Source organism: Lissotriton vulgaris, chromosome 11, assembly GCF_964263255.1.
Source record: "Lissotriton vulgaris chromosome 11, aLisVul1.2, whole genome shotgun sequence".
NCBI lineage: Eukaryota > Metazoa > Chordata > Amphibia > Caudata > Salamandridae > Lissotriton > Lissotriton vulgaris.
In genome coordinates, this window is record NC_141699.1 from 994435982 (window position 1) to 994459882 (window position 23901).

At 43.2% G+C, this 23901-nt stretch overlaps 1 protein-coding gene across 1 annotated transcript in view; it reads right to left on the reverse strand.

Moving 5' to 3' along the window:
- LOC147683845 (uncharacterized) overlaps nt 1–14470 on the reverse strand; it is a 46995-nt gene extending 32525 nt beyond the window's left edge. Inside the window, exons 1-2 of the mRNA XM_086942579.1 lie at nt 14426–14470; nt 13819–13902 (exon numbers count right to left, since the gene is read on the reverse strand). Coding sequence (XP_086798705.1) covers nt 13819–13902; nt 14426–14470 — 129 coding nt within the window. The remainder of the gene's footprint in view (nt 1–13818; nt 13903–14425) is intronic.
- Between the last annotated feature and the right edge of the window lie 9431 nt (nt 14471–23901).

Sequence of the window (23901 nt, forward strand, 5' to 3'; positions counted from 1 at the left end):
AAATTATTACCGGGCCAGCCAATGTACCTTATCTTGTTTCTGTGCTGCAAGCTGTCCCTCTAGGTAACAGTTCCTCTCCTTCTCTGCCTCCAGATCCGCCTTCAGATCAACCTCCAGGTAACAGTTCCTCTCCTTCTCTGCCTCCAGATCCGCCTTCAGATCAACCTGCAAAGCAGACGCAACACATCAGACAGTATTAGAAAGAACAGTTTGACATATGTCCTTAGGGTCTCCCACCACCCTAGAGAATGGTTTTACACCACGTGCACTGTAAGCCTACCAGGTTTGGCAAGAGATTGCAAACTTTTTCACCTTTAGGACTTAAATCCGATCACTCGCCTCAAGGTCTGCAAGGGCAAGTCAATAGGAACTAGGAAATAGCTTGTCCCCTGGATACTCTGGGCCTTTTCAGCAGCACTAGAGAGTCTTCATTTTTAGAGCTGAGGAGTTTGCAGCTGTGACACCGATGTGTAGGTTCCACTAATCAATAGGAACTGCGTGATTGCAAATTGCATGAACTTAGGATGGTGCCAGACTGATTCCATGCACCCGCGCATTAGCACCTGGTTGCTCAGAGGACAAACACAAGAGGGCAGAACATTTGATGTCTCGAAGCAAAGAAAAAGGGAGGCTTCAGCGTCTTTTTTGCATGTTGAACACACTTTGGAAATAAGAATGATTGAAAAGGAGCATGGGACGTACACATATGGGAACATTTAGAAAGTCATACAGGACAACAGAGCACATCCCCCTGGCAGATTGTAGATAACAAGGAGAAAAGAGAGGTTTAGGGCTCCATAAAGCCGAAGAGTTTTTAGGCTCTACGAGATGGTATGCTTTTTTAGTGTTGTAAGTATGAAAAGCGACTGTTCGTAAGAAATGGTGTACCTTTTCACACCAGCCTGAGTACAATGAACTGAGGTCAACTTTACCCAGGCAAGTGAGCAAGATGATTTCTGAGCTACAGAAAGCTGGAATACTTTTGCATGTAGTCACAACATTTGGTGTCAGGGAGGTTGGATGTGAAATACTGAACCTCACCTGCTAGCAAGGAGCTCAGCATGACCCTACACTAAAGACGTAACAGGTAAGGCACCATTTATGCTAGTTTATTTTTTTATTAGTGAAATGTAGAAGCTACATCTGTTGACTGGATTACATTACAACTTTGCATAACACATGTCATGTACATTCACAGTAATTAAGACATATGAACAGCATCTTAAGTCTGCTAGTTACATTTATTTTCATGCAGTCACCTCAACGTTTAACAATTCTGTCTTCCAATACATTACATAAATGTAACATTCTACACAGATCTTTTTCTGTCCGACTGCTGATTCTATTTATACAATTATAATTATCACATTAACGTCTCATCTCATGTCCCTCTAGTGTGTTTGCTCTAATGAGTCCGCTGCTTCACTATGCCCTGTGCACCCTCCTCGGGGGGAGACTTCTACCTCAATCCATCAGCGATTTGTGAAGTGTGCTACTCAACCGTGAGGGTCTCAAGGCGCTGGGAAGGGGGGGGGGGGGTGGGGGGGGGGGTGTCGGAGTTTGGGCAGCTCCGATTCACCCGAAGAGCCAGGTCTTGACGTTCTTCCTGAAGGTGTACAGAGTGGGGGAACGTCTGATGTTGAGCGGGAGTTAGTTCCAAGTCTTTGCTGTGATGTAGGAACTGGCTTTTCCATCCGTTCTGGCTCTGTATATCCACGGGGTTTCGTCAAGGTTGTGGTCGCCGGAGCAGAGGTTTCTGTAGGTCCTCCAGTTCTCCTGTTGGTTTGCCCACTAAACATGCCTGATAAGTTTCCCAGATGTTCTTTTGTCTATTCAGAAGCGGGAGTAGTTTGTTCTAACCCTCTCAGTGAGTATTACAGTATAACATGTTGCTGTGCCAAGCATTTAGGGTCAGGGTTGGGCCTCTTGCCCATCTCATTGCCAAACGGCGTTTTGCCAGTAGCATACTGATAGATCTCAATTTGCAGTCTTTGCATTTCTTGTGATTTTTCTATAACTTAGTAGCGCAAGGAATGGCTCCATCTTCAATGACATACCCACTATATTTCCAAGTTCTAGTGTGACTTTCCCCCAGAAGGAGAATACTTCCGGACAGTGCCATGCCAAATGCATGAAGCCTGCGACCACTTATGCTAGTTCAATCAGTATATGTATGCAGAGCTTGTGTGATGTGCAACGCGTTATAAGATGTATGAGAGCAAAACTGGTAGATTTCCAACATTTTCATCATAGAAGTGGGAGAACTCTGTTATCTGGCCACTCCTTGACCTTTGAGCTTTCAGGAGATCAGAGTCAGGAAGTTGAGAGAAATTATCATCTAGAAGCTCCAGAAGAAGACGAAATAGTATCCACTGGGAACTGTGCCGACCAAAAATGTGTAAAATGTATCATTTCATACCATTGGGTTTGCTGATGTCTAAATAAACGATTTTAATGCATTAAAAGGATATCTATTGTAAGCTACCTGGATAGGTAGGGGTGAACATAGAGGGAATAGCTTAAGGAGGTTTTAAAATGGGCTAACGCAGAAAGAAGTTTACAGGTTCTGGGCATGGAGGTTTCCGGACAAGCGGTTAGTTGCTGCATATGAACTCTTGCATATTTTAGTAGACTCTTTTGTGTACTTGTCACTCAAGTGACCAATGTGACTGAGGGAATAAGTGAAAAAGCCTATATAATGAAAGGATTGCCTTTTTAGGTCAGCCTCCTTTACCCACTGTTTCTTGGAGTTCCATTCACATTTTTTACCTAATTTTTGTCTATAGTTCGAAAGACTCTTAATCATGGCATCAATATTTTGTTGGGCATGCGAACGCATCAATACGGAGAGCACCCCTCTCAATTAGTTGTTTTTCACTGTTAAACGTTTTGTTGTTAGTCTTACTTTCTTCTATCAAGTTCAAGAATCATACATTGTCTTTGACTTTTTCTGTGCAGCACTCCGACAACCTGGAGGCCTGGCCCGCCATTTAGAAAAACCCTGCAGACCTTTGTTACACAACATGGTGTCAGCAGGCTCCTATACAATAAGACTGACCCCAAAGATCTTCCACCCGCTACTCTTGTGGTAATCCTAAAATGGCGACAAACCGTATGTAGAATCGGATGGGGGGGATGTCTAACACAAATGAACCCTTTTTGGCAAAATCGCCTGCTTCCGCAATTAGCTGATTTACAGTTTCTCTGCAGTTGGGACCACATTAGGGGTTGTTATGAAAGGAAAGGTCCTTAAATCATTAAGAGACCTCCAAAAAAAATTCCATTTGCCCAATACCCAATTTTGTCAGTTTCTGGAACTGCGACACGCCCTTCACCAATACATTAACAAATTTACTACCCTCCCAAAATTTAGCCGTCTTGAAGGCAAACTACTCATGGGGGATCTCGAGGAACATACAATATCCAAGATATATCAAACTCTAGTTACTAATAGCCCAACAACCTTAGATGCTCTCAGGGTCGCCTGGGATACCGATATTAGACCACTGGACGAAGACGATTGGACCGAAGCCCTACGATCACCACACAGTGCTGCAATATCCTCTCGACTATGTCTCATACAATTTAAATACCTTCACAGAGCTTACTACACCTGACACAGACTATGGACCGTGGAGTTGATTACTTCCCCAATATGCCTCCGATGTCAATCAGATGAAGACAGTTTCATACAGACAAACTGGTTGTATTTGGTCATTGACCGGTTCGAGGGTGGGGTTCTCGCTTGCTTAGCTGAGGTACTGACTTGGGACATACTAAGGTCTCCAAAATTAACATTCTTACATAGTACAGAATGTTCAGGGGTAACAAACAAAAGATAATTACTGTTCTATGGTCTTACTGTTGCTAAGCGAGATATAGCCAGGCTGTGGAAGGCTGAACCCCCCCCCCCCCTGTTTCCTTCGATTGATAAAGGCAGCACACATATTTTACCCAAGAATCGTAATGCTTCAATAAATAATTGAAATGCTAATTTCTGTATTTCTTGTGTCTCCCGTTGGGCATGCACAAGTTACCAAATGAAAGGGCTTTAGATCTGCTTCCAAGATTTCCTTGGGGAGTCAGGGTTGTCATGTTCTGAGGTTGCACATACCACCTGTTACCTTGCTACTTTGGGGGTACAGATGGAGCACTGTGAGCTACCCAGGACTCAGGCCAACATATCCTGATTGTGTGTATGGACTCAGTCTCACGTAGTTTTAAATTTATAGTTTCCAAACATGCACTGTCTTACTGAGAGAGTATGATCCAAACAACAAGAGGTCTTTGAATGGTGATCAGCCACATGAAACATTTCCTCAGGGGAAGTAAATCTCTGAACATTTTCTGAAATAAATATGGTAAGAAAGACTGAAGATTCTATATATTTTGGAAAAATACTTGGAACAAACTTTCTCCACACCTAGGCAACGGCTGCTCTACTATCCTATCCAAAAAGGTGGTCAAAATCATTTGTTGACAGTATGAACATTATTGTTATGCTTGCCAAAGTTGTTTGTTTGCTTTTACAAAAGTTCTCAAACGGCTTCCACTCTGATAGCTGTTAGTGTTGCAGAACAACTAACTAATGAGGTTAATAAAAATCCTATCCAACTTGTTTGCAGTACCAGTAAAATTATTACCGGGCCAGCCAATGTACCTTATCTTGTTTCTGTAATGCAAGCTGTCCCTCCAGGTAACAGTTCCTCTCCTTCTCTGCCTCCAGATCGGCCTTCAGATCAACCTGCAAAGCAGACGCAACACATCAGACAGTATTAGAAAGAACAGTTTGACATATGTCCTCAGGGTCTCCCACCACCCTAGAGAATGGTTTTACACCATGTGCACTCTAAGCCTACCAGGTTTGGCAAGAGATTGCAAACTTTTTCACCTTTAGGACTTAAATCCGATCACTCGCCTCAAGGTCTGCAAAGGCAAGTCAATAGGAACTAGGAAATAGCTTGTCCCCTGGATACTCTGGGCCTTTTCAGTAGCACTAGTCTTCATTTTTAGAGCTGAGGAGTTTGCAGCTGTGACACCGATGTGTAGGTTCCACTAATCAATAGGAACTGCACGTTTGCAAATTGCATGAACTTAGGATGGTGCCAGACTGATTCCATGCACCCGCGCATTAGCACCTGGTTGCTCAGAGGACAAACACAAGAGTGCAGAACATTTGATGTCTCGAAGCAAAGAAAAAGGGAGGCTTCAGCGTCTTTTTTGCATGTTGAACACACTTTGGAACGAAGAATGATGGAAAAATGGCATGAGACATGCACATATGGGAACATCTAGAAGGTCATACAGGACAACACAGCACATCCCCCTGGCAGATTGTAGATAACAAGGAGAAAAGAGAGGTTTAGGGCTCCATAAAGCCGAAGAGTTTTTAGGCTCTACGAGATGGTATGCTTTTTTAGTGTTGTAAGTATGAAAAGCGACTGTTCGTAAGAAATGTTGTACCTTTTCACACCAGCCAGATTACAATGAACTGAGGAAAACTTTACCCAGGCAAGTGAGCAAGATTATTTCTGAGCTACAGAAAGCAGGAATAGTTTTGCATGTAGTCACAACAACTGGTGTCAGGGAGGTTGGATGTGAAATACTGACCTTCAACTGCTCTAGCAAGGAGCTCAGCATGACCCTACACTAAAGACAGGCACCATTTATACTAGTTTATTTATTTATTTTTTTATTAGTGAAATGTAGAAGCTACATCTGTTGACTGGATTACATTACAACTTTGCATAACACATGTCATGTACATTCACAGTAATTAAGACATATGACCAGCATCTTAAGTCTGCTAGTTACATTTATTTTCATGCAGTTACCTCAACGTTTAACAACTCTGTCTTCCAATACATTACATACATGTAACATTCTACACAGATCTTTTTCTGTCCGACTGCTGATTCTATTTATACAATTATAATTATCACATTAACGTCTCATCTCATGTCCCTCTAGTGTGTTTGCTCTAATGAGTCCGCTGCTTCACTATGCCCTGTGCACCCTTCTCGGGGGGAGACTTCTACCTCAATCCATCAGCGATTTGTGAAGTGTGCTACTCAACCGTGAGGGTCTCAAGGCGCTGGGAAGGGGGGGCGGGGGGGGGGGGGGGGGTGTCGGAGGTTGGGCAGCTCCGATTCACCCGAAGAGCCAGGTCTTGACTTTCTTCCTGAAGGTGCACAGAGTGGGGGAACGTCTGATGTTGAGCGGGAGTTAGTTCCAAGTCTTTGCTGTGATGTAGGAACTGGCTTTTCCATCCGTTCTGGCTCTGTATATCCACGGGGTTTCGTCAAGGTTGTGGTCGCCGGAGCAGAGGTTTCTGTAGATCCTCCAGTTCTCCTGTTGGTTTGCCCACTAAACATGCCTGATAAGTTTCCCAGATGTTCTTTTGTCTATTCAGAAGCGGGAGTAGTTCGTTCTAACCCTCTCAGTGAGTATTACAGTATAACATGTTGCTGTGCCAAGCATTTAGGGTCAGGGTTGGGCCTCTTGCCCATCTCATTGCCAAACGGCGTTTTGCCAGTAGCATACTGATAGATCTCAATTTGCAGTCTTTGCATTTCTTATAATTTTTCTATAACTTAGTAGCGCAAGGAATGGCTCCATCTTCAATGACATACCCACTATATTTCCAAGTTCTAGTGTGACTTTCCCCCAGAAGGAGAATACTTCCGGACAGTGCCATGCCAAATGCATGAAGCCTGCGACCACTTATGCTAGTTCAATCAGTATATGTATGCAGAGCTTGTGTGATGTGCAACGCGTTATAAGATGTATGAGAGCAAAACTGGTAGATTTCCAACATTTTCATCATATAAGTGGGAGAACTCTGTTATCTGGCCACTCCTTGACCTTTGAGCTTTCAGGAGATCAGAGTCAGGAAGTTGAGAGAAATTATCATCTAGAAGCTCCAGAAGAAGACGAAATAGTATCCACTGGGAACTGTGCCGACCAAAAATGTGTAAAATGTATCATTTCATACCATTGGGTTTGCTGATGGCTAAACAAACGATTTTAATGCATTAAAAGGATATCTATTGTAAGCTACCTGGATAGGTAGGGGTGAACATAGAGGGAATAGCTTAAGGAGGTTTTAAAATGGGCTATCGCAGAAAGAAGTTTACAGGTTCTGGGTATGGAGGTTTCCGGACAAGCGGTCAGTTGCTGCATATGAACTCTTGCATATTTTAGTAGACTCTTTTGTGTACTTGTCACTCAAGTGACCATTGTGACTGAGGGAATAAGTGAAAAAGCCTATATAATGAAAGGATTGCCTTTTTAGGTCAGCCTCCTTTACCCACTGTTTCTTGGAGTGCCATTCACATTTTTTACCAAATTTTTGTCTATAGTTCGAAAGACTCTTAATCATGACATCAATATTTTGTTGGGCATGCGAACGCATCAATACGGAGAGCACCCCTCTCAATTAGTTGTTTTTCACTGTTAAAAGTTTTGTTGTTAGTCTTACTTTCTTCTATCAAGTTCAAGAATCATACATTGTCTTTGACTTTTTCTGTGCAGCACTCCGACAACCTGGAGGCCTGGCCCGCCATTTAGAAAAACCCTGCAGACCTTTGTTACACAACATGGTGTCAGCAGGCTCCTATACAATAAGACTGACCCCAAAGATCTTCCACCCGCTACTCGTGTGGTAATCCTAAAATGGCGACAAACCGTATGTAGAATCGGATGGGGGGGATGTCTAACACAAATGAACCCTTTTTGGCAAAATCGCCTGCTTCCTTAATTAGCTGATTTACAGGGCCTCTGCAGTTGTACCCACTTTAGGGGGTGTTATGAAAGGAAAGGTCCTTAAATCATTAAGAGACCTCCAAAAAAAATTCCATTTGCCCAATACCCAATTTTGTCAGTTTCTGGAACTGCGACACGCCCTTCACCAATACATTAACAAATTTACTACCCTCCCAAAATTTAGCCGTCTTGAAGGCAAACTACTCATGGGGGATCTCGAGGAACATACAATATCCAAGATATATCAAACTCTAGTTACTAATAGCCCAACAACCTTAGATGCTCTCAGGGTCGCCTGGGATACCGATATTAGACCACTGGATGAAGACGATTGGACCGAAGCCCTACGATCACCACACAGTGCTGCAATTTCCTCTCAACTATGTCTCATACAATTTAAATACCTTCACAGAGCTTACTACACCTGACACAGACTATGGACCGTGGAGTTGATTGCTTCCCCAATATGCCTCCGATGTCAATCAGATGAAGACAGTTTCATACAGACAAACTGGTCGTATTTGGTCATTGACCGGTTCGAGGGTGGGGTTCTCGCTTGCTTAGCTGAGATACTGGCTTGGGACATACTAAGGTCTCCAAAATTAACATTCTTACATAGTACAGAATGTTCAGGGGGTAACAGAAACAAAAGATAATTACTGTTCTATGGTCTTACTGTTGCTAAGCGAGATATAGCCAGGCTGTGGAAGGCTGAACCCCCCCCCCCCCACCCCTGTTTCCTTCGATTGATAAAGGCAGCACACATATTTTACCCAAGAATCGTAATGCTTCAATAAATAATTGAAATGCTAATTTCTGTATTTCTTGTGTCTCCCGTTGGGCATGCACAAGTTACCAAATGAAAGGGCTTTAGATCTGCTTCCAAGATGTCCTTGGGGAGTCGGGGTTGTCATGTTCTGAGGTTGCACATACCACCTGTTACCTTGCCACTTTGGGGGTACAGATGGAGCACTGTGAGCTACCCAGGACTCAGGCCAACATATCCTGATTGTGTGTATGGACTCAGTCTCACGTAGTTTTAAATTTATAGTTTCCAAACATGCACTGTCTTACTGAGAGAGTATGAACCAAACAACAAGAGGTCTTTGAATGGTGATCAGCCACATGAAACATTTCCTCAGGGGAAGTAAATCTCTGAACATTTTCTGAAATAAATATGGTAAGAAAGACTGAAGATTCTATATATTTTGGAAAAACACTTGGAACAAACTTTCTCCACACCTAGGCAACGGCTGCTCTACTATCCTATCCAAAAAGGTGGTAAAAATCATTTGTTGACAGTATAAACATTATTGTTATGCTTGCCAAAGTTGTTTGTTTGCTTTTACAAAAGTTCTCAAACGGCTTCCACTCTGATAGCTGTTAGTGTTGCAGAACAACTAACTAATGAGGTTAATAAAAATCCTATCCAACTTGTTTGCAGTACCAGTAAAATTATTACCGGGCCAGCCAATGTACCTTATCTTGTTTCTGAGATGCAAGCTGTCCCTCCAGGTAACAGTTCCTCTCCTTCTCTGCCTCCAGATCGGCCTTCAGATCAACCTGCAAAGCAGAAGCAACACAGACAGTATTAGAAAGAACAGTTTGACATATGTCCTCAGGGTCTCCCACCACCCTAGAGAATGGTTTTACACCACGTGCACTGTAAGCCTACCAGGTTTGGCAAGAGATTGCAAACTTTTTCACCTTTAGGACTTAAATCCGATCACCCGCCTCAAGGTCTGCAAGGGCAAGTCAATAGGAACTAGGAAAGAGCTTGTCCCTGGATACTCTGGGCCTTTTCAGTAGCACTAGAGAGTCTTCATTTTTAGAGTTGAGGAGTTTGCAGCTGTGACACCGCTGTGTAGGTTCCACTAATCAGTAGGAACTGCACGTTTGCAAATTGCATGAACTTAGGATGGTGCCAGACTGATTCCATGCACCCGCGCTAGTACCTGGTTGCTCAGAGGACAAACACAAGGGAGCAGAACATTTGATGTCTCGAAGCAAAGAAAAAGGGAGGCTTCAGCGTCTTTTTTGCATGTTGAACACACTTTGGAAATAAGAATGATGGAAAAGGAGCATGGGACTTACTCATATGGGAACATTTAGAAGGTCATACAGGACAACAGAGCACATCCCCCTGGCAGATTGTAGATAACAAGGAGAAAAGAGAGGTTTAGGGCTCTATAAAGCCGAAGAGTTTTTAGGCTCTACAAGATGGTATGCTTTTTTAGTGTTGTAAGTATGAAAAGCGACTGTTCGTAAGAAATGGTGTACCTTTTCACACCAGCCAGAGTACAATGAACTGAGGACACCTTTACCCAGGCAAGTGAGCAAGATGATTTCTGAGCTACAGAAAGCAGGAATAGTTTTGCATGTAGTCACAACATTTGGTGTCAGGGAGGTTGGATGTGAAATACTGAACTTCACCTGCTAGCAAGGAGCTCAGCATGACCCTACACTAAAGAGGTAGCAGGTAAAGCACCATTTATGCTAGTTTATTTATTTATTTTTTTATTAGTGAAATGTAGAAGCTACATCTGTTGACTGGATTACATTACAACTTTGCATAACACATGTCATGTACATTCACAGTAATTAAGAAATATGACCAGCATCTTAAGTCTGCTAGTTACATTTATTTTCATGCAGTTACCTCAACGTTTAACAATTCTGTCTTCCAATACATTACATAAATGTAACATTCTACACAGATCTTTTTCTGTCCGACTGCTGATTCTATTTATACAATTATATTTATCACATTAACGTCTCATCTCATGTCCCTCTAGTGTGTTTGCTCTAATGAGTCCGCTGCTTCACTATGCCCTGTGCACCCTTCTCGGGGGGAGACTTCTACCTCAATCCATCAGCGATTTGTGAAGTGTGCTACTCAACCGTGAGAGTCTCAAGGCGCTGGGAAGGGGGGGTGTTGGAGGTTGGGCAGCTCCGATTCACCCGAAGAGCCAGGTCTTGACGTTCTTCCTGAAGGTGTACAGAGTGGGGGAACGTCTGATGTTGAGCGGGAGTTAGTTCCAAGTCTTTGCTGTGATGTAGGAACTGGCTTTTCCATCCGTTCTGGCTCTGTATATCCACGGGGTTTCGTCAAGGTTGTGGTCGCCGGAGCAGAGGTTTCTGTAGGTCCTCCAGTTCTCCTGGTGGTTTGCCCACTAAACATGCCTGATAAGTTTCCCAGATGTTCTTTTGTCTATTCAGAAGCGGGAGTAGTTCGTTCTAACCCTCTCAGTGAGTATTACAGTATAACATGTTGCTGTGCCAAGCATTTAGGGTCAGGGTTGGGCCTCTTGCCCATCTCATTGCAAACGGTGTTTTGCCAGTAGCATACTGATAGATCTCAATTTGCAGTCTTTGCCTTTCTTATCATTTTTCTATAACTTAGCAGCGCAGGGAATGGCTCCATCTTCAATGACATACCCACTATATTTCAAAGTTCTAGTGTGACCTTCCCCCAGAAGGAGAATACTTCCGGACAGTGCCATGCCAAATGCATGAAGCCCGTGACCACTTATGCTAGTTCAATCAGTATATGTATGCAGAGCTTGTGTGATGTGCAACGCGTTATAAGATGTATGAGAGCAAAACTGGTAGATTTCCAACATTTTCATCATATAAGTGGGAGAACTCTGTTATCTGGCCACTCCTTGACCTTTGAGCTTTCAGGAGATCAGAGTCAGGAAGTTGAGAGAAATTATCATCTAGAAGCTCCAGAAGAAGACGAAATAGTATCCACTGGGAACTGTGCCGACCAAAAATGTGTAAAATGTATCATTTCATACCATTGGGTTTGCTGATGGCTAAATAAACGATTTTAATGCATTAAAAGGATATCTATTGTAAGCTACTTGGATAGGTAGGGGTGAACATAGAGGGAATAGCTTAAGGAGGTTTTAAAATGGGCTATCGCAGAAAGAAGTTTACAGGTTCTGGGTATGGAGGTTTCCGGACAAGCGGTTAGTTGCTGCATATGAACTCTTGCATATTTTAGTAGACTCTTTTGTGTACTTGTCACTCAAGTGACCATTGTGACTGAGGGAATAAGTGAAAAAGCCTATATAATGAAAGGATTGCCTTTTTAGGTCAGCCTCCTTTACCCACTGTTTCTTGGAGTGCCATTCACATTTTTTACCTAATTTTTGTCTATAGTTCGAAAGACTCTTAATCATGACATCAATATTTTTTTGGGCATGCGAACGCATCAATACGGAGAGCACCCCTCTCAATTAGTTGTTTTTCACTGTTAAACGTTTTGTTGTTAGTCTTACTTTCTTCTATCAAGTTCAAGAATCATACATTGTCTTTGACTTTTTCTGTGCAGCACTCCGACAACCTGGAGGCCTGGCCCGCCATTTAGAAAAACCCTGCAGACCTTTGTTACACAACATGGTGTCAGCAGGCTCCTATACAATAAGACTGACCCCAAAGATCTTCCACCCGCTACTCGTGTGGTAATCCTAAAATGGCGACAAACCGTATGTAGAATCGGATGGGGGGGATGTCTAACAAAAATGAACCCTTTTTGGCAAAATTGCCTGCTTCCTTAATTAGCTGATTTACAGGGCCTCTGCAGTTGTACCCACTTTAGGGGGTGTTATGAAAGGAAAGGTCCTTAAATCATTAAGAGACCTCCCAAAAAAATTCCATTTGCCCAATACCCAATTTTGTCAGTTTCTGGAACTGCGACACGCCCTTCACCAATACATTAACAAATTTACTACCCTCCCAAAATTTAGCCGTCTTGAAGGCAAACTACTCATGGGGGATCTCGAGGAACATACAATATCCAAGATATATCAAACTCTAGTTACTAATAGCCCAACAACCTTAGATGCTCTCAGGGTCGCCTGGGATACCGATATTAGACCACTGGACGAAGACGATTGGACCGAAGCCCTACGATCACCACACAGTGCTGCAATTTCCTCTCGACTATGTCTCATACAATTTAAATACCTTCACAGAGCTTACTACACCTGACACAGACTATGGCCTGTGGAGTTGATTGCTTCCCCAATATGCCTCCGATGTCAATCGGATGAAGACAGTTTCATACAGACAAACTGGTCGTATTTGGTCATTGACCGGTTCGAGGGTGGGGTTCTCGCTTGCTTAGCTGAGGTACTGGCTTGGGACATACTAAGGTCTCCAAAATTAACATTCTTACATAGTACAGAATGTTCAGGGGGTAACAGAAACAAAAGATAATTACTGTTCTATGGTCTTACTGTTGCTAAGCGAGATATAGCCAGGCTGTGGAAGGCTGAACCCCCCCCCCCCCCCCCCCCCCCTGTTTCCTTCGATTGATAAAGGCAGCACACATATTTTACCCAAGAATCGTAATGCTTCAATAAATAATTGAAATGCTAATTTCTGTATTTCTTGTGTCTCTTGTTGGGCATGCACAGCTTACCAAATAAAAGGGCTTTAGATCTGCTTCCAAGATTTCCTTGGGGAGTCAGGGTTGTCATGTTCTGAGGTTGCACATACCACCTGTTATCTTGCTACTTTGGGGGTACAGATGGAGCACTGTGAGCTACCCAGGACTCAGGCCAACATATCCTGATTGTGTGTATGGAGTCAGTCTCACGTAGTTTTAAATTTATAGTGTCCAAACATGCACTGTCTTACTGAGAGAGTAGGAACCAAACAACAAGAGGTATTTGAATGGTGATCAGCCACATGAAACATTTCCTCAGGGGAAGTAAATCTCTGAACATTTTCTGAAATAAATATGGTAAGAAAGACTGAAGATTCTATATATTTTGGAAAAACACTTGGAACAAACTTTCTCCACACCTAGGCAACGGCTGCTCTACTATCCTATCCAAAAAGGTGGTAAAAATCATTTGTTGACAGTATAAACATTATTGTTATGCTTGCCAAAGTTGTTTGTTTGCTTTTACAAAAGTTCTCAAACAGCTTCCACTCTGATAGCTGTTAGTGTTGCAGAACAACTAACTAATGAGGTTAATAAAAATCCTATCCAACTTGTTTGCAGTACCAGTAAAATTATTACCGGGCCAGCCAATGTACCTTATCTTGTTTCTGTGATGCAACCTGATTCTCCAGGTAACAGTTCCTCTCCTTCTCTGCCTCCAGATCCACCTTCAGATCAACCTGCAAAGCAGACGCAACACATCAGACAGTATTAGAAAGAACAGTTTGACATATGTCCTCAGGGTCTCCCACCACCCTAGAGAATGGTTTTACACCACGTGCACTGTAAGCCTACCAGGTTTGGCAAACTTTTTCACCTTTAGGACTTAAATCCGATCACTCGCCTCAAGGTCTGCAAAGGCAAGTCAATAGGAACTAGTAAATAGCTTGTCCCCTGGATACTCTGGGCCTTTTCAGTAGCACTAGAGTCTTCATTTTTAGAGCTGAGGAGTTTTCAGCTGTGACACCACTGTGTAGGTTCCACTAATCAGTAGGAACTGCACGTTTGCAAATTGCATGAACTTAGGATGGTGCCAGACTGATTCCATGCACCCGCGCTAGCACCTGGTTGCTCAGAGGACAAACACAAGAGTGCAGAACATTTGATGTCTCGAAGCAAAGAAAGAGGGAGGCTTCAGCGTCTTTTTTGCATGTTGAACACACTTTCGAAATAAGAATGATGAAAAAGGGGCATGAGACTTACACATATGGGAACATCTAGAAGGTCATACAGGACAACACAGCACATCTCCCTGGCAGATTGTAAATAACAAGGAGAAAAGAGAGGCTGAGGGCACTATAAAGCCGAAGAGTTTTTAGGCTCTCCGAGATGGTTTGCTTTTTTAGTGTTGTAAGTATGAAAAGCGACTGTTCGTAAGAAATGGTGTACCTTTCCACACCAGCCAGAGTACAATGAACTGAGGACAACTTTACCCAGGCAAGTGAGCAAGATGATTTCTGAGCTACAGAAAGCAGGAATAGTTTTAGATGGAGTCACAACAACGGGTGTCAGGGAGGTTGGATGTGAAATACTGAACTTCACCTGCTAGCAAGGAGCTCAGCATGACCCTACACTAAAGACGTAACAGGTAAGGCACCATTTATGCTAGTTTTTTTAATTTTTATTTTATTAGTGAAATGTAGAAGCTACATCTGTTGTCTGGATTACATTACAACTTTGCATAACACATGTCATGTACATTCACAGTAATTAAGACATATGACCAGCATCTTAAGTCTGCTAGTTACATTTATTTTCATGCAGTTACCTCAACGTTTAACAATTCTGTCTTCCAATACATTACATAAATGTAACATTCTACACAGATCTTTATACAATTATAATTATCACATTAACGTCTCATCTCATGTCCCTCTAGTGTGTATGCTCTAATGAGTCCGCTGCTTCACTATGCCCTGTGCACCCTTCTCGGGGGGAGACTTCTACCTCAATCCATCAGCGATTTGTGAAGTGTGCTACTCAACCGTGAGGGTCTCAATGCGTTGGGAAGCGGGGGGGGGGCAGCTCCGATTCACCCGAAGAGCCAGGTCTTGAGGTTCTTCCTGAAAGTGTGCAGAGTGGGGGAACGTCTGATGTTGGGCGGGAGTTAGTTCCAAGTCTTTGGTGTGATGTATGAGCTGGCTTTTCCATCCGTTCTGGCTCTGTATATGCACGGGGTTTCGGCAAGGGTGTGGTCGGCGGAGCAGAGGTTTCTGTAGGTCCTCCTGCTCTCCTATTGGTTTGCCCACTAAACATGCCTGATAAGTTTCCCAGATGTTCTTTTGTCTATTCTGAAGCGGGAGTAGTTCGTTCTAACCCTCTCAGTGAGTATTACAGTATAACATGTTGCTGTGCCAAGCATTTAGGGTCAGGGTAGGGCCTCTTGCCCATCTCATTGCCAAACGGCGTTTTGCCAGTAGCATACTGATAGATCTCAATTTGCAGTCTTTGCCTTTTTTATCATTTTTCTATAACTTAGCAGCGCAGGGAATGGCTCCATCTTCAATGACATACCCACTATATTTCAAAGTTCTAGTGTGACCTTCCCCCAGAAGGAGAATACTTCCGGACAGTGCCATGCCAAATGCATGAAGCCCGCGACCACTTATGCTAGTTGAATCTGTATATGTATGCAGAGCTTGTGTGATGTGCAACGCGTTATAAGATGTATGAGAGCAAAACTGGTAGATTTCCAACATTTTCATCATATAAGTGGGAGAACTCTGTTATCTGGCCACTCCTTGACCTTTGAGCTTTCAGGAGATCAGAGTCAGGAAGTTGAGAGAAATTATCATCTAGAAGCTCCAGAAGAAGACGAAATAGTATCCACTGGGAACTGTGCCGACCAAAAATGTGTAAAATGTATCATTTCATACCATTGGGTTTGCTGATGGCTAAATAAACGATTTTAATGCATTAAAAGGATATCTATTGTAAGCTACCTGGTTAGGTAAGGGTGAACATAGAGGGAATAGCTTAAGGAGGTTTTAAAATCGGCTATCGCAGAAAGAGGTTTACAGGTTCTGGGCATGGAGGTTTCCGGACAAGCGGTTAGTTGCTGCATATGAACTCTTGCATATTTTAGTAGACTCTGTTGTGTACTTGTCACTCAAGTGACCACTGTGACTGAGGGAATACGTGAAAAAGCCTATATAATGAAAGGATTGCCTTTTTAGGTCAGCCTCCTTTACCCACTGTTTCTTGGAGTGCCATTCACATTTTTTACCTTATTTTTGTCTATAGTTCGAAAGACTCTTAATCATGACATCAATATTTTGTTGGGCATGCGAACGCATCAATACGGAGAGGACCCCTCTCAATTAGTTGTTTTTCACCGTTAAACGTTTTGTGGTTAGTCTTACTTTCTTCTATCAAGTTCAAGAATCATACATTGTCTTTGACTTTTTCTGTGCAGCACACCGACAACCTGGAGGCCTGGCCCGCCATTTAGAAAAACTCTGCAGACCTTTGTTACATAACATGGTGTCAGCAGGCTCCTATACAATAAGACTGACCCCAAAGATCTTCCACCCGCTACACGTGTGGTAATACTAAAATGGCGACAAACCCTATGTAGAATCGGATGGGGGGATGTCTAACACAAATGAACCCTCTTTGGCAAAATCGCCTGCTTCCGCAATTAGCTGATTTACAGGGGCTCTGCAGTTGGGACCACATTAGGGGGTGTTATGAAAGGAAAGGTCCTTAAATCATTTAGAGACCTCCCCAAAAAATTCCATATGCCCAATACGCAATTATGTCAGTTTCTGGACTGCGACACGCCCTTCACCAATACATTAAGAAATTTCCTACCCTCCCAAAATTCAGCCGTCTTGAAGGCAAACTACTCATGGGGGATCTCGAGGAACATACAATATCCAAGATATATCAAACTCTAGTTACTAATAGCCCAACAACCTTAGATGCTCTCAGGGTCGCCTGGGATACCGATATTAGACCACTGGACGAAGACGATTGGACCGAAGCCCTACGATCACCGCACAGTGCTGCAATTTCCTCTCGACTATGTCTCATCCAATTTAAATACCTTCACAGAGCTTACTACACCTGACACAGACTATGGACCGTGGAGTTGATTGCTTCCCCAATATGCCTCCGATGTCAATCAGATGAAGACAGTTTCATACAGACAAACTGGTCGTACTTGGTCCTTGACCGGTTCGAGGGTGGGGTTCTCGCTCGCTTAGCTGAGGTACTGGCTTGGGACATACTAAGGTCTCCAAAATTAACATTCTTACATAGTACAGAATGTTCAGGGGTAACAGAACACACGTATTTTACACAAGAATCATAATGCTTCAATAAATAATTGAAATGCTAATTTCTGTATTTCTTGTGTCTCCCTTTGGGCAAGCGCAAGTTACCAAATGAAAGAGCTTTAGGTCTGTTTCAAAGAATTCCTTGGGGAGTCAGGGTTGTCATGTTCTGAGGTTGCACATACCACCTGTCACCTCGCTACTTTCGGGGTACAGATGGTGCACTGTGAGCTAGCCAGAACTCAGGCCAGCATATCCTAATTGTGTGTGTGGACTTAGTCTAGCGTAGTTTTAACATTTATGTTGTCCAAACATGCACAGTCTTACTGAGAGAGTATGAACCGTACAACAAGCGGTCTTGGAATGGTGAACAACCAAATGAAACATTTGCTCAGGGGAAGTAAATCTCTGAACATTACTGAAATTAAATATGGTAAGAAAAACTGAAGATTCTATATATTTTGGAAAACACTTAGAACAAACTTTCTCCTCACCTAGGCAACAGCTGCTCTACTATCCTATCCTACAAGGTGGTAAGAATCATTTGTTGACTGTATAAACATGGTTGTTATGCTTGCCAAAAGTTTTCAAGCTCCTTCTGCCCTTATGGTAGTGTTGCAGAACAACCCACTAATGAGGTTAATGAAAAACCTATCCAACTTATTTGCAGTACCAGTAAAATCACTACCGGGCCAGCCAATGTACCTGCTCTTGTTTCAGTGTTGCGAGCTGATTCTCAAGAATTCTGTTCCTCTCCGTCTCTGCCTTAAGAGCGCACTTCATGACATTCAGATCAACCTGCAAAGCAGACGCAACACATCAGACAGTATTAGAAAGAACAGTTTGACATATGTCCTCAGGGTCTCCCACCACCCTAGAGAATGGTTTTACACCACGTGCACTGTAAGCCTACCAGGTTTGGCAAGAGATTGCAAACCTTTTCACCTTTAGGATAAATCTGATAATTTGCCTCAAGGTCTGCAAGTTCACATCAATAGGAACCAGGAAAGAGCTTGTCCCCTTGATAATCTGGGCCTTACCAGCAGCACTAGAGAGACTTCATCTTTAGTGTTGAGGAGTTTGCAGCTGTGACACCGCTGTGTAGATTCCACTAATCAGTAGGAACTGCACGTTTGCATATTGCATGAACCTAGGATGGTGCAAGACTGATTCCATGCACCCCGCATTAGCACCTGGTTGCTCAGAGGACAAACACAAGAGTGCAGAACATTTGATGTCTCGAAGCAAAGAAAAAGGGAGGCTTCACCATCTTTTTTGCATGTTGAACCCAATTTGGAAATAAGAATGATGGAAAAAGGGCATGGGACTTACACATATGGGAACATCTAGCGGGTCATACAGGACAACACAGCACATCCCCCTGGCAGATTGTAGAGAACAAGGGGAGAAAAGAGGTTGAGGGAGTCTACAAAGGTGAAGGGTTTTTAGGCTCTACGAGATGGTATGCTTTTTTTAGTGTTGTAAGTATAGAAAGCGACTGTTCGTAAGAAATGGTGTACCTTTCCACACCAGCCAGAGTACAATGAGCTGAGGACAACTTTATCCAGGCAAGTGAGCAAGATGATTTCTGAGCTACAGAAAGCTGGAATAGTTTTGAATGGAGTTAGAACAACGGGTGTCAGGGGAGATTACAAGTGAAATTCTGAACTTCACCTGCTACCAAGGAGCTCAGCATGATCCCACAGTAAAGACGTAACAGGTAAGGGACCATTTATACATGTTTTAAAAAAAGAAATTGATTAGTGAAATGTAGTAGCTACATCTGTTGACTGGATTACATTACAACTTTACGTATACAAGTCATGTCAGTCACAATAGTTAAGACATATGACCAGCATATTGAGTCTTCCAGTTACATTCATTTTCATGCAGTTGCCTCAACGTTTAACAGTTCTGTCTTCCAATACATAACATACATGTAACATTCTACACAGATCTTCTCCTGTCTGACTGCAGATTCTATTTATACAATTATAATTATCACATTAATGTCTCATCTCATGTCCTTCTAGTGTGAATACTCTAATGATTCAGCTGCTTCACTATGCCCTGTGCAGCCTTCATGGGGGGAGGCTTCTACCGCAAACAATCAGGGACTTGTGAAGTGTGCTACTCAACCGTGAGGGTGTCAAGGCGTTAGGTGGAGGTTGGGCAACTCGATTCACCCAAAGGTTCTTGAGGTTCTTCCTGAAAGCGTGCAGAGTGCGGGAACGTCTGATGTTGCACGCAAGTTCATTCCCGGTCTTTTCTGCAATGTAGGAGCTGGCTCTTCCATCCATTCTGGCTCTGCATATGCACGGGGTTCCAGCGAGGGCGAAGGCGGTGGAGCGGAGGTTTCTCTAGGTCCTCCAGTTCTTCTGTTTGTTTGCCAAATAAATATGTCTGATAGGTTTCTCAGATGTTCTTTTGCCTATTCCGAAGCGGGAGTATTTCATTATATGCCTCTGAGTGAGTATTACAGTATAACATTTCGCTGTGCCAAGCATTTAGGGTCAGGGTTGGGCCTCTTTCCCATCTCATTGCCACACGGCTTTTTGCCAGTAGCATACTGATAGATCGCAATTTGCGGTCTTAGCTTTTCTAATCATTTTACTATAGCCTAGTATCGCCAGGAATGGGTCCATCTCCAATGTCATACCTATTATATTCCCAAGTTCTAGTGTGACCTTCCTCCAGAAGGAGAATACTTCTGGGCAGTGCCATGCCACATGCATGAAGCCCGCGACCACTTATCTGTATATGCATGCAGAGGTTGTGTGATGTACAACACGCCATAAGATGGATGAGAGCAAAACTGGTAGATTTCCAACATTTTCCTCATTGAAGTGGGATAATTCTATGCTATCTGGCCACTCCTTGACGTTTGACCTTTCAGGATATCAGAGTAGGGAAGTTTTAGAGAAATTCTCATCTAGAAGCTCCAGAAGGAGCCCAAATAGTATCCACTGGGAACTGGGCTGACCAGAAATAGGGTATGTGTAAAATGTATCATTTCATGTCATTGGGCATGCTGATGGCTAAATAAATAATGCATTAGAAAGATATTTATTGTAAACTACCTGGAAAGGTATCTGCGAACATAGATGGAATAGCTTAAGGAGGTCTTAAAATGGGCTATCGCAGAAAGAAGTTCACAGGTCCTAGGCATGGAGGTTTCCGGATAAGCGGTTAGTTGCTGCATATGAAATCTTGCATATTTTAATAGACCCTGCCGTGTACTTGTCACTCAAGTGACCACTGTGAGGGAGGGAATAAGTGATAAAGCCGATATAATAAAAGGATTGACTTTTTAGGTCAGCCTCCCTTACCCCACTGTTTTTTTGGAGGGCCACTCACATTTTGTACCTAGTTCTTGTCTATATTTCGGAAGACTCTTTTTATCATGGCATCGATATTTTGCTGGGAATGCGAATGCATCAATACGGAGAGCACCCCTCTCAATTAGTTGTTTTTCACTGTTAAACGTTTTGTTGTTAGTCTTACTTTCTTCTATCAAGTTCAAGAATCATACATTGTCTTTGACTTTTTCTGTGCAGCACTCCGACAACCTGGAGTCCTGGTCCGCCATTTTGAAAAACCCAGCAGACCTCTGTTACACAACATTGTGTCAGCAGGCTGTCCAGGATGCATCCTACAGGCAAGCAGGAAACCAGAGGTTTGCAAGCTAGAGGGCCCCAGATCATGTGCATACATCAGCAGTGGCTCGGTCACCAGTCGGCTGGTGGATTCTTTATTTTAGCAAGAAGTAGAGTCGACAATGGCGAGTGAATGCAAGAGAGCATTTTAAGGCACAGGAGTACTGCAAAGGGCAAAAGTTCCGAAAACAACAACCCGGAATGGAGGCAAAGCTGAGTACCACGATAAAGGCAGAGGATGCATCTACAAGAGAGTACGCCGGAGCCATGAGCGGGGGCAGGTTCAGCTTCAGCTGCTGTAGGCTGGCTTCTTTCAACATCTGAAGCGCAAATAGACATAAGTCTTCATACTGAGCATTACTAGTATACTGAGCATTACTAGTAGAGAGATAAAGTAGAAACCGAACCTCCATGTTCTCTAGAAATGGCACAGCATCATTCAACATGAAAAAGGACTACTTGGGTGCCTTCAAAAATTCCTACAACCAGAGCTTTTCCAGGCTTAACCTGGACTGGTACTTGGACGATGATTTCCTTTTTGTTTTTGGTGTGTCACCAGGATGAATCCGAGTGGCACCTCTCCTTCTTAGTGGATCTGTGAGGAGAATGGCTTCTCATCAACTACCCAGGTCTACTTCTCAAGGGAAAACAAGACTTGTACCCTCTCTTTCTGAACTATGAAGAACAAGAACAAGTATTGCTTTCTTTCATCTGATGGTTTTACAATGCCCCTTGATGCATGGCACATGGAATAGCAGCACTGCACTTCATGCTGTTTCATTAATACCAGTTCATCCTTTAGATGCTGTTTATAGCCTCTGCCTCTGACTGCAGACTACATTGGTGTGCCTAACAAGGTCTATGAATGCCTAACTCTAGTAACTCACAAGAAGAATGACCCTTCACTTCTAGCACTGGAAGGATGTTAAGAATGACAATGGCACACAACCCACTCCCTCTAGGACAGGATAACTCAATGTGAAGCAGTCTGGAGAATTTCATTGATAAGACTCAATATTGCTTTCCTTTAGCATTGCATGGCACAATTGCCTGCCACAAGAATGAAGGGCCTTCTCCTTTAGAACTCCGAACCCTTTAAACTGTAGAGTTGAGTAGCTCCGGGGAAAGGCATTAGTGCTTTTCACCTCTAGGTGTGCCATGTTTAAATGACTGGCACAACTGGATGGCGCACTGAAAAGGCAGCGGAACACAGAACCTTTCACCAAGTTGATAGTATTGTGCAAGGGATGTACGCAGCTATACAGAGTTACCATTAGGATCAATGTCTTCATGGGAAGAGTGGTGCAGAAAAAGGGAAGAGGAAGCAACGTTCAATGATGCTAAGTAAGCAGTATTGCTTATAAAATGCCAGCCAATCAACTGGTAACTAGGGGCCTTGCACCTAGCAAATATTAGTTGTTTGGATGCCAGGTTTCTTTCTGCAAGTGTAGTGTACTATTTTTCGGGCCACAGCGGTGATGGGATGTCCAAGGAAAAAGACATAGAGGCCTTGCGTGAGAGATGGTGTATCCACAGCATGTGCATGGCCTAATGTGATTGGTGGATGCATGCAGAGGAGAGGAAGATCACGTTTCAGATTTGTAAGAGTGTGAGAAGTCAAGCACTGTGCCCACAGTGCAATACTTCAGCCCTGCACCCCAGAAACTGGATGGTGGTAGCAGGTGATAACATTATTTATCATCAGTTGGCATCCTCCTGGCAAAAAGTGACATCATTAATTCAGTAAGGGAATGATTCTCTAGAGATTGACTGGACCCTTGGAGGCTCAAGAGCTGGATGGATCAGTAGTAGGCAACCTTGTGCCTCTGGAAGGGCCCACCTAATTCATGTTCATCTCAACAACTTCTATGTTTGCTGGAGATGGAGAGGACTCGTCAATAGCAAGACAGTAACCGGGTGAAGAGAGGGGATGTCACCAGTGTAGGGTTGTTAACCTGAGTGGCTGAGGGTAGGTTAGGCAGGGTTCCTGGGATGAGGTTCCTTGAAATCTGATGCAAAGGTAAGATATACTTTGTGGCTCCTCCTCAGGGAACAGAGAAACACTTGGATACTAACAGACCTGTGAGGATATTGCACCCTCTTTTGACTCACATGATCATGCTTCCCTCATTTTGTTTCTAGTCTACTCACCAGACTAGGTGGAGACACCCTTGTGAATCTGGAAGTCATGGACCAAAGTACGAATCAACCCTGTACGGAGCCTGATTCCCGAAAGCTGAAGTGCCACTACAGTCACACTGAAAGGGGACTTCATTGTTTATGTCAAGTGAGGGATGTATGTATTGCCAAAATCAAGCCATCCACATCATTTTACATATACTGGTGACGCGTGTAGACAATATGATGTTGCACTGGGGACACATTTGTTTCAGAGGCTAGATTTGGGATGAGAGTATGGCATATAAGCAGCCATGGGGAGGCCTTTATTATCATATTAACCAATAGGGTGGCTTTCTGGCACCATCAAACCAGATGGAGGAAATTATGGGCTAGATGTAGGTCATCACAAATTACAGATTCTTAAATACAGAATTTTACCGATTCGGTATTTAAGAATCGGTAATTGTGATGCAGGAAATAATTCGGTAAATGTTACCGATTCAGTAAGATTCCTTATTACCGAATCGGTAATACCGATTCGGTAATAAGGAATCACCTTCCCATTCATTCACTATTACCGATTCGGTAAATACCGAATCGGTAATAGGGGGAACATATTCAAGGT